Source organism: Arachis ipaensis, chromosome B02, assembly GCF_000816755.2.
Source record: "Arachis ipaensis cultivar K30076 chromosome B02, Araip1.1, whole genome shotgun sequence".
In the NCBI taxonomy this organism is placed as follows: domain Eukaryota; kingdom Viridiplantae; phylum Streptophyta; class Magnoliopsida; order Fabales; family Fabaceae; genus Arachis; species Arachis ipaensis.
In genome coordinates this window covers 8,763,087-8,774,973 of record NC_029786.2, presented here as the reverse complement: position 1 = coordinate 8,774,973, position 11,887 = coordinate 8,763,087, and the positions used below count along the sequence as shown (strand labels likewise).

At 34.7% G+C, this 11,887-nt stretch overlaps 1 protein-coding gene and 1 long non-coding RNA gene across 2 annotated transcripts; both read right to left on the bottom strand.

Annotated features, from left to right (window-relative positions):
• On the bottom strand, positions 2,096-7,529 carry LOC107626766 (argininosuccinate lyase). Its single transcript, XM_021116822.1, has 10 exons — positions 7,376-7,529; positions 6,354-7,261; positions 6,041-6,270; positions 5,765-5,929; positions 5,366-5,471; positions 5,084-5,196; positions 4,761-4,911; positions 2,896-2,990; positions 2,273-2,347; positions 2,096-2,173 (listed from the first exon to the last, which is right to left on the bottom strand). The coding sequence occupies exons 2-10, from the start codon at positions 6,661-6,663 to the stop codon at positions 2,096-2,098; spliced, it is 1,323 nt and encodes a 440-aa protein (XP_020972481.1). The 5' UTR covers positions 6,664-7,261; positions 7,376-7,529.
• Positions 8,325-11,546, bottom strand: LOC110268684. The gene is made up of 3 exons (XR_002357038.1): positions 10,819-11,546; positions 9,706-9,918; positions 8,325-8,342 (listed from the first exon to the last, which is right to left on the bottom strand). It is a non-coding gene; the product is annotated as an uncharacterized LOC110268684 (long non-coding RNA).

Sequence of the window (11,887 nt, the reverse complement as noted above, 5' to 3'; positions counted from 1 at the left end):
ATTTTAACTAATTTTTTAAAATTATTTTTTATTTTAAAATATAAATTCTAAATTTTTAATTATAAATTTTTAAATTTTTAAAAATATGAATTAATAAATAATTTAATAATAAAAAATTAATTAATATTAACTAATTAAAATTTTATATTATATATTATATAAATATAAAAAATTATTATTAAATTAGTTATTTTTATAAAATAGGTAATAAAATATAAAATATATATTAAAGAAATAATATAACTGAAAAAAAAATGAAAATCTATTTTCTATGCTATAAATGCTATAAAAATATGAATTGTATGCTATAAAAATATGAATTAAAGAAGAAAAGAACGGTGAAAAAAATATCAGTTGATAATTGATCTATAATCAACTTAAGTAAACCATTTCACCAATTAACCAAACACAATTTATGTAAATTCTTTTATATATTTTTTTTAGTGTCACTGAAAAAATGTAAAATAAAAAATCACACTTTACTAAATAACTGAAAAAAAAATGAAAATCTATTTTCACGTATCTGTATGCTATAAAAATATGAATTGTATGCTATAAAAATATGAATTAAAGAAGAAAAGAACGGTGAAAAAAATATCAGTTGATAATTGATCTATAATCAACTTAAGTAAACCATTTCACCAATTAACCAAACACATACACCTTTATTTATGTAATTATGTGTGATTCTCATAGATGTGAACATAACAACAAATTTGAATATGATGCATTTTAAAAGGCTTTAACCCACCCCAATTAGTGCCGAAAGAAGAGAGACAAAATGACAAATTAATTATACAGCAAATTGCTAATCAATTCTAAATTATATTATACAAAGAACTTGTTAATTAATACATGATGAGAAGAAATTACAAGACAATATCATTAAAAATCAAAGAAACGGAAATGGACAACATGGTGAGACTACTGATGGATATATAGATTAAGAACCTGTTTTGTGGGAATAAATCAAAGTTTCACGTGATGAGCTCTTTTAATTAGTAGTGACGACCCACTCACTCTGTGTCTGAGCTTGTTTCCTTAGTGTAATGTCTCTTCTTTTATGTTGGTTGATGAGTGATGACTCAAGTGAAGACTGCATATGCCACTTTAAAATTATCAAGCTTTATGTGAAATTCTATATATGTTTTTAGTTGCAAAGAAGAGTTGCGAGTGAGAGGGAGTAGCTATGCGAATCAAAGAAGATAAGAAAAAATGAGAACTAAGCACTGGTAAAACTCATTTAGACGCTAGGCTTAACAAAATTGTTTATATAGAACATTCTAACGTTACATTAACTCAACCACACTTAGAGCTGGTTAAGCTAAGTGTGGTTTCTAACAACCAAAATAAAGGTTTTTTACGTTTTTAATTAAATTAAAAAATTGTGAGACTATATGATCAAATTATTTTGATAATTTTTTGGTGATTTAAATAAGTTAAATAAACAAGAAAAAAAATAAAAGTCAGAAACTGCTTAAATAAATGGACAGTTCTACTTAAGACAACTCTCAAACTCCTCTTAAGAAGAGGAAAGCTCTGTTTGATTGAATTGAACATCATTGCCATTTTTGTCATGATATCTGCTACGTGTTTATATCTCTCATAATCAAACGAAAGTTAACTCTTGAATTTCAATGCATGATATCCTTTATTCTCAATCATTTTCACACACCCCTTTGCCAACACACATTACAATCTTTGATAATGCAAACAAAACTAATACTATCACTAAAATCATGATAACTAGCATTAAAATTAATCTTAAAAGTACTTATAGATGGAGGATTTCAAGAATCACTTAGAATAGAGAGAAAGAACATACGTTATAATTAAAAAAAAATCCTAAACTCTTTTTCTAAAACTAAAGCCAGACAAATCACTTTTTTTCATAGGGTAAATCTCATGAGAATTAAAGATGTCATTATTCTTTTTTGGTCATATCCACCAAAATTCCAAAAAAACATGAATGGATACTCTCTGTTATGATGTAAGAACCAGTTCTTCAAATCTAAAGGATGACAAGAAATATCTAACATGTGCCATACAAGCTAAGCTTTCGAACAATCTCAAATACAATGTAACCGATTCCAAACTAGAAAGACATCTTGAGCAATGTGTCAATGATGACATCCCTCTTCTGAAGTGAAAATTTGCAGTAGGAAGAGCCTCTCTAAGACACAGTCAAGCTAAAAATTTGTACTTCTCCAAAATAAGCTGGCGCCAAAGTTAAAGCCAATTCCCTATTCCTCCCAACCAAAAAGTTACTTACACAACTATAAGTAACCATTACACGAGTCATAGACTTTGGATCTAGCTCCATACCAATACCAACCCACTTTCGGACCTATTTGCACATTTGGATTGTAAGAAAAAAAAATATTACCTTTCATATTCTAAGATAGAGGGAATAAAGAGTCTCCAAATGCCACCTACCAACTAACTAGATATCCTGTATCTGTAGGTTCAAATCAGAAATGTGAACATAATCCATCTCATTAGATAATTGCTATTCTCTCCTCTAACTAGAAAATAAAAAATTCTAGTTCAAATCTCCAATACATTAAACAAACCCATCCTTCAACACTTCTCAAGCCTTGCGAAAACTCCTTCAAATGTGAGAGCCCTTGTTTTCAGGACACAAAAAACAGTCATCTTGAGATTATCGGTATTCGGTATCCAACAATTGGACCCAAATAGAGTCTACCTGTCCAGTTGAGCAAACTTCTTTTTAATTTGCTAGCCTATCCCGAATCTTATCCAGGACAATATTAAAAGTTTAATGAGTCACCCTAGAATGGCTAAAGATAACCCCAAGATACTTGCCTAAGTGCTGGACAAATCTGATGGAGGACACCCCAATGAAAATCTCTTTTCTTGTCGCATAGACATTACTGGAGTAAAGCACTTCTCCGCATTAATCTTCATCCCAAATGCTTTGCAAAAAATCTCCAAAACCACCATCACATTTTGTACTTGTCTCTTTGTAGCTATACAGAATAAAAACAAATTATCCACAAATATTAAGTAGGATATTCTTGGTCCTCCTCTAAAAATAGCAACCAGCTCCCACACGCTCAGATCCACCTGATGACTAATATAGTATGCCAATCTCTCCATGCATACAACACAAAAAGATAGGATGACATAGAGTCTTCTTACCTAAGTCCCTGAACTAGAAGTAAAGTCATTCAGACGATTTTCATTCCAAAGAATAGACAAAAAGGAAGCAGTGACACAATCTATAATCAAATTGATTGTAGGACTGAAAAAACCAAAGTTCTGAAGGGTATGGGCAAAAAATCTCCAGTCAACTATGTCATAAGCTTTCTCCAGATCAATCTTAAAGGCTAAGGTGCCTTTCTTGGATTTTAGTCTTTTTCATAAAGTGAAAAATCTCTTACGCAATAATGATGTTGCCAGGAGTTCCTCATCTCAGAATAAATCCGCCTTGAAGTGGGCCAACAATCTTCGCAAGATGAGGACGTAACCTATTAACAAGGACCTTTATAATGATCTTTTAAACCATGTTACAAAGGCTAATTGGCTTGAAGTCCTTCATGGATACCAACGTTTCAACCGTCGAAATAAGAACCAGTAAAGTCTCCATCATCCTTGGATCAAGAGCAACACTAGAGAACGCCTACTTAATCATATCCCAAATATTAGGACCAATGATCTCTCAATATTCCTTGAAGAAAAAAGTTTGGAACCCATCAGGATCCGGAGGTTTAATAGAATTCATGTGAAAAACAGTTATCCTTACTTCCTCCATAGTAACTGGCGTTGTAAGATCATTGCAAGCTTCCTTAGGCAGAGAATGAAGCAGCACATCACCAAGACAACCCAAATCAACATCATCTAAATGATAGAATAAGCTTTTGTAGAAAGACTTTGCTTCTTAATTAAGAACTTTTGGATCAGTCTCCCACATCCCATCCTTGAGGAAAAGGCCATGAATCTTATTATGCTTCCTTTGTACAAAAGTTTGAACGTGAAAGAATCTTGTATTTCTATCTCCGAACCTTACCTATTGTTCTTTGGACTTTTAGAACCATAGGAGCTCTTCTTGCACTAGAGTATTATTATAATCATCAATCAACTGCTACTCTTTCTTATGCAAATAAATGTTATCCACCACTTCCAAACGCTTCTGCAAATAATTAATCTGGTGCTCTACTTCACATTTCCTAACAAAAATGTTATCAAATACCTTCGAATTAAACTCTAAGGAATTCTTTTGTACTTCTGAAAGCTCGCAATGAATCCCTCTATTATCAGATCACCATGACTAGTTCCCAATATCCTTGTACTCGGGATGAGTAGCCCACGCAACAACAAATATAAAGCGTCGATTCCCTTTAGGATGAGGACAACCTTTACAATACACTAGGATAAGACAATGATAAAATTGAAGCCTATTTAAAACTTTTACATAGGCTTCTGGAAAGATAGATAACCAACCATTATTTATACAAATTCGGTCAGGCTTTTTTTCACGTCAACATAATTTTTTACCCTCTTGTACCAAGAGAATTGTCTTCCAATAGTCTTCAGATCAAACAAACCATTATCCCCTAATGAAGCAACAAACATGCCTACTCTTTGATGAGAAAATTGGTAATCCTTAGATTCATGAGAAAATATGACTTCGTTAAAATCACCAAGAACAATCTAAGGTCCTTGGAAAATCATGAACTGTGCAACAAGATAATCACAAAGAAAAACTCTTTTATTAAATTGGAGGCTACCATAGATACCACTACACGTCCAAGTCAAATGATCAAACTGAACCTCAATCATAACACTCTGATCAAAGGGATCAATAAACTTACAACAAACACCCTGCATAGATGATAGAAACCAATGTCCCCTTATGTCCCCCACTATACCAACAGAGTGATGCCCAATCTTTTCCAGAACAATTTTAAATGTTGAAAAAGAGAGTGAATTTCAACCACAATAAAAAAAAAATAAGTCTAAATTTTCTAACAAGTTCCTTACAATGCACCTGGACTAACTTATTAGAAGCACCCCTAATATTTCAAACAATCATATTTAAACTATTTATAGAATCACCAACCTCAATTGGTGATTTGTCCTGCGGTGCTGGCACTCCCTGATCCTCAATATTTGCCACCCTCGGACTCTCCAATGCTGCACCTGCCTCCATGCTTCCATCTACTGAGGCGCCCTCTATTGCGTTGCCATTTCTATCAACTCACTACAAAAGACACGCTGAATAGCGGCGGTTTATTTAGGAATTTGCGGCGGTTTTAAACCGCTGCAAAACGAAATTCCAGCGGTTTCAGAAGCGTCGCCTATTAGGGGGTTGTAATATGATTTTGTGGCGGTTCTAATGAACCGCTGGCACAACCGCCGCAAATCAGGTTGACGATTTTGCGGCGGTTGCATGTACACAAGGCAACGGCTCTTCCAACAATATCATGAGAGGTCCTAAATGGCACTCCCTGAACGAGAGAGAAACAGGGTAAGAATCTACAGTAAATTTGCAGAACTAACAATGAAAAAGCAAAAGATATAATATAAGCAATAAATTCTATAAATAAAATGAAACAATATATCTGATAAACAAGGAAGGTAATAGAAGCAGCAACAAATTATAAGTCAATAAAAGTTATACAAAGGTGTGACGACTAGAGGGCCAGAGTTGAAAATGATTTCAAATCTGAACTTGGACAGTGATATACAGCATTAAGACTATCAAGTACCACCAGAGAGCCAATGAATAACATGTCTTTACCTTGTTAACAAGGTAATCGGCAAGTGTTGTTGCATCAAGATGACCAGCAGGTAAAGCATTTTGTATTCTGTCCCGATTGAAGATGATGTTCAGTGCAAACTCCGCTGACACCTCAAGCATCCCCAAAATAGTTTTAACACTGTCAAATACTGGTTCTTTGTCTTCCTACTTCAAGAAAGGAACTTATGTTAGTAACGAACTTATGTTAGTTAATCTAAAAGACAAAGGAAATATACTAAGAGAAGTTACACTTCCTTCCTTATATTCTTTAGTTACCTGCAAATCACGATTGTATGCATGAGGGAGCCCTTTGCATAATGTAAGCAAAGTAACCAAATCTCCTATGACCCTAGCAGACTTTCCACGGACTAGCTCCATTGGGTCTGGATTCTTTTTGTGAGGCATTATACTACTCCCTGTAGAGATAGAGTCACTTGGAGTGATAAATCCAAACTCCTCAGAAGTCCACAACACCCATTCTTCACCAAGCCGAGAAAGATGCACCACTGTGATGGCATTAGCAGAAAGGAACTCCATCACAAAATCTTGGTCAGAAACTGCATCAATACTATTTAAGATGACAATTAACCTTCAGTTGCAGCTTCTTCATGCTCACCACTCAACAAAAATCCTTGAAACCTTGTTGTAGTTTGAAAACCAAAATCATCAGGTATCAACACGTTCTTCATGGAAGAATTAGCCAAGGGGAGTTTTGCGGCATTGTCTCGAGCAGGTGGTGGATTTGGTGAAATACCAAAGCCAAACCCTGCTTGACCAACACTTGCAAATAGGCCAGTTGGATGAACATGAACGTTATCCCCATGTGATACCCATTCTAATTTTATTCTGTGTATTACTACATCTCTGCAGCCATATTCAACACCTTGCAGCCTTCCCATGTCCAATGATATATCTTAAGCTACAAAAGACAAGCTAGTTCCTTCAAGTGGTTTGATACTTGTATAAGAACTACAACTCATTTTAAAAAATATTAACTTTATAAAGTGTCGAGAGACTAAAGATGGTTTTGAGAAAAATGGGGACACAAGAATATGCCAATTCTGGAGGTGATAATAACATAGACTAAACTTAGCTGAAAAAAGCGAATAATTCTACTATTCTAGGAATGACCAGGGCAGAGGAACACAATGAACTGAGGAATAAAGTTAAAGTTGAAAAAAAAATTTAATGGAATTTTACTTGGATGAGGAATTTTGACGAAGAACACAAACCAAAAACTCTCTGTCTCTCTCTCTGTGCCTCGGCAACAAAGGCAACTAAAAGAAGAGAGCAAAGATTGTTAACACACAGATCAAAATTAACAAGAAAAAATCACAGCAGGTATATATGAACTCTTCGATTTAAATAAGCAAACAGTACCCAAAATGATTTTAATAGCAAGACAAACAAAACCATATTATAAAAAGTGAAGGACCTTCTTAAGTGCTTCGGCTTCTTCCAATGCTTTTTGCGCCTCATCAACCTTTCCTTGCTCGCCTGTTCATTAATCCAAACTTATATATTGAATATAAATTAAAGGGCTTTTTCCTTAAAGAAGGCATCTCTCCTCAGTCTTCCAATGAGCTAAAGAATATCAGATCAGTGGCTTACCAAGGTCCTTGGCTTTCTTCAACTTCTCATTTATCATCTTTTGTGTTCGAGGGTCAGGAGCAGCAACAGGAATGGGAGCCAAAGGAGGTGGATTTGGCAGAGGTTGAGGTAAAGATGCCCTGTCTTTGTTAAAGGCATCTAACAGGAGCATGGACTGTTTGGAAATTGTTAGAAAGTCAAAAGAATTGTTAGTATGCTCCTCTAAAATAGTGATCAGACAAGTATCTTAATAGTTTAATGACAAAGGGAAAACAACAAAAGGAAAAAGGTCAAACAATGATCCAGAGTTTACAACACTGATAACGACACATGGATCTTAGCATTCAAGGGTGATAACTAATAACTGACCTGCTTGTCTGCTCTTTTAGTTCTAAGTTCTTCCACAACCTCTAAAGCACGAATCTTGAGATCTGTCTTGCCTTCAAGATCTGCATCCAAAATTTTTTACATGGTGGAAAGATAAATAGAGAGGCACTCACCCCATTCGCTGTGCTCCTTTCATTCTGCATTCATATTCAACCTTTGCAGCTAGCATACTTCTAAAAGGGTATGTTTTTGAATGCAGCATAGTCAACAAAAGGGCCTATTCAAGACAGACAAGAAAGGTTCAAAGTATCAAGATTTTATCATTTTGCACCTAGACCCAACGAATGGTAGGAATATACTTAACAACAGTGTATCAGACAGCCTCACTAGGAATTTGAGTCATTGGACTATTAACTGTGCAACGAAGATGGATGTACCTGACAAGCAACCGATGCAGCCTCCTTCATGAGCTTTAGCTCAGCTGGTAACTTTATCCATCGCAACTGATGTGTATAAATAGATGAATTAACAAAAAAAACATTGTCCTGAGTAGTTTAATTAACAAAAAGGAAAGGATCTGAATTATGATCTCACTCACAGTTTCATATGTTATCATCATAGCCCTTTAACATCTAAGACCTTTTTCATTGGTTATTATTATCTAGTTTTGGCAAAAGGAGGCAGCAATGTTAAAGCAACAATTGCATAACTCAAAAATCAAAATCAAATTAGTGCCACGACTGGTGTGAACAAACTTAAAGGGGCATGATTGTGCTTTGCTTTCTATCAACACTGAAGATATCAAATGCTATAAAGAATAAACAAACAACTTCACAAACAATTGGTAGAACTAAACATAAAAAATACCAAAATAAAGCATAAACAACAAATAATAAATTAATGTGTGTTTCCAGTCTCAAACAAAATCAGTATCTAGTACACATTTTATTAGTATAGTTTAAAATGAGGTGTGAGCATTTACCCATAAGAAGCAATAGAGATTTTATTCTAATCATGAGGAGTGAAAGTACACCATTCAAAGACTTCTATAACAGGATAATTATTATATACTAAGGCACACATAAACATGTTGAATAAATTATTTATTATTCTTATCAGACCTGAAGTCCTAATTTTCCCCTTTTTTTTACTAAATCAATTTTTAATAACAATCGATGTGAATGTTGCATATGAAAAAATTAATTTTAATATGATTGTTTGATGACAGCTCAAGGCAGCAGTATGAGCAATCTTGCTAAAAAATTTAAGAACAAAGAAGAACCACAATAACATAAAAGAAGAGAGAATATACAAAATAAAATAAAAAAGATAACTAATATTTGAGAAAAAATATATTTTTTAACATTTATTCTATAAATATTACTAAAAATATAATTTTATTAGTATAGCTAACATTTTAAAAAATCTTAGATAAAAAATGTTAGTCTAAGGAGAACTAATTTTGCAGAAAGTTGCAGCAGCTAAGCATCTTATAAATCAACCATGAAGTCACTGTTTCAGTGATACTTGCCAACTCTAACTGATTAGTCAAATAATTTGCTGTGTATAATGCCTAGTGTACCTAAAAGCCACATTACTTTGTCTCTATGGTTTCAGGAAAGTTCATTAAAATTTCACTTATATCAAATCTTCAATACCATCAACTTTAAATTAAACTGCTACATCTCACTTTGTCAAGCGTTCATCTAGACATCAGAATTGGAATTCATACAATCATTTCTTGGTCAATGGTCATGGATGACTACAGGATAAAGGGATACTTAGTGGTATCCAAATTCAAAGCATTCATCTAAACAAAAATCAGGTTATCCATCAAAACATTGGATAATCATCAAAAGTCAAGTGACACTAGCATTGCTAGATTGCTACTGCTTTCTCGTTTCTCTAATTCCTTTAACATTTTAAATATATCCATATGATCATACAAGGATATATGATTAATCATGAGAGTGATTTGTAGCAAAACCCACTACAAATATTATAAATTTTAGAGAAATGGATACCTCACGACGAGAAAGTTCAGCCTTCCATGCAGCTTCACGCTCCGCTACTTCACGCTCACGCTCTTCAATATAACTTTGCATCTCTCTCCTTCATGATCCTATCTTGAATATCAGCATCTAATGCTTCTTTCAACTCTTGAACAAACTTATCTACCACAGCCTTTATACGAAGAGACATCCTTGGCTCTAACTTCTTGTGTTAAAATTCCAAACCTTGAAACACACACCAAAAAAGTCTCATATATTCTAGTACTCAGTTTGAGAATGGAATACCCTAAAGAACAATAATCAACTTTGGATTTATGCTTGACAAGCACATAAAAATCTGTTTGGGAAGAATTTTCATTCTTTTAAACTTCATACTGATGCATCAATTAAAAACATAACTATCCAAAGCATTTCTTTATTACATTTAGTTTTGAATGAGCTGCAGCAATATTCTATGTTTTTAAAATTTTCTATTCTCAAAGTTACTTGTTTTTTTGAAAACTAAGGAAACTTGTCAATCTGGGAATATTACTGCATGAAACTGGCAATTGCCCTAATCATCCTTGTCAGTATCCCTAATCCCTGAATCAAGAAGGTCCCTTATAAGTTTATATTTTATCAAGTACAGAACAGAGTAAAGTTTCCTTTGAGGTGATATGGGTGAATTGATACATATAAATGTTCCAAACCAAGAAAATGAATCAAAATGTTGAGGCTCCTAATCAGAAGATAAGTTTCTTGGTATCTATGTCATTTTCAGAGATATTCAATAATAATAATAATTCAGCTCAAAGTGGTAATAAATAGGTGAATCAAACCAAATCAAGATATCATATCTAAATGAAGCAAAATGGAAGCATTTAATCAAATATGATGACACATTATGGAATAGACTCTAACCATTTAGCCATAATTAATTAATTAGTTTCAACTCACACACAAATCATCATCTTCACTTCATCAAGTCTAGGTTCAACTTTACCATTTCATTGCAAAGATCAGCACAATTCTAGTAATCCAAAACCCTAAAACTAAGTTCAACAACAACTTCTTTACTTATCCTTTTAATACCGAAAAAAAAAAAAGCAAAATGTACAGGAAGAGAGAGAGACGGAGAGTACAGACCAAGGGAACTAAGGAGAGGATCTGCCACCTCCGGTTACCGCGGCCGCCGCTTGTCGTTCACGGAGCCACAGCCAATTTCTTCAGCCGGGCACGCGCCCTTTATCCGTCGCCGCGGTCACTCCCTTCCCTGTTCGCTATTTCTCTTCACTAAAAACCTAAAAGTGGTATTTGGGGCAAGAGAACAAGCATTTGGAGAGGAAGAGAGTGTGTGCGCTGCGGCTTTGGTTGATACTTGATTGTGTTCTATCAATGAAGCCCTAATTAATTTTTTGGACTAACACGTAGGATGGAGGGGGGGAGAAGGAAAGGGAAAGGGGTTGGGGGTTGTGCTATGCTATTTTCACCTTTCACTTTTCAGTTTGTGTGTTTTGGAGTTGTCTGATAGAAATGGAAAACGAAAGGAAAGGAAAGGAAAGGCCAGGCCAGTAGCGCCCAGGGTTATTCGATGCGGTGAATGCCCAAAACCGCCTCAAGTCAGAACAATTGGAGCGAGGCTTAATTACGCATGAGAAACCGCATCAATTCAATGAAGCTGCAGCGGTTTGGGACAACAGCCGACAATTTTTGGCTACTAAGTCCCGCGTCTCTTGTAGTGACTGGGGAGTTCTGCAAGGAGGAAGGTCGCAAGCACTTTCGGAGGAAAATTTCACGACGTGCAGGAGTTTTGTGCGATGAAGATGCACACTTTCATGCTTTTCTTGTTGCCCCGTCCTAATTCCAATTGATTTGAATCCATTACTATGCAAATTGGGCCTTAAGATCCTTCCCAAACTAGACTTATGCTACCTTTCATCTTGGGCATTCAAACCTGACTTTATGACCCATTGTGATTTTTTTCTTACATAGAACTTGTTACGAGCCCTCTCTATCATCCATGCATGCCTCATTAACATGAACATCATGCACGTGAGGAGCCAATGATCTCGATCCCGTATCCTTTTCTTTAACAACTTCTGATTCCTCGCCCAAATCACAAGAATCCTTGCCCAAATCACGAGCTTCTAATTCAACCTCTTTTTGAATTTTTTTTTATCCTTGTGTGGCACCAGTGTTAGGACTTCATGATTCT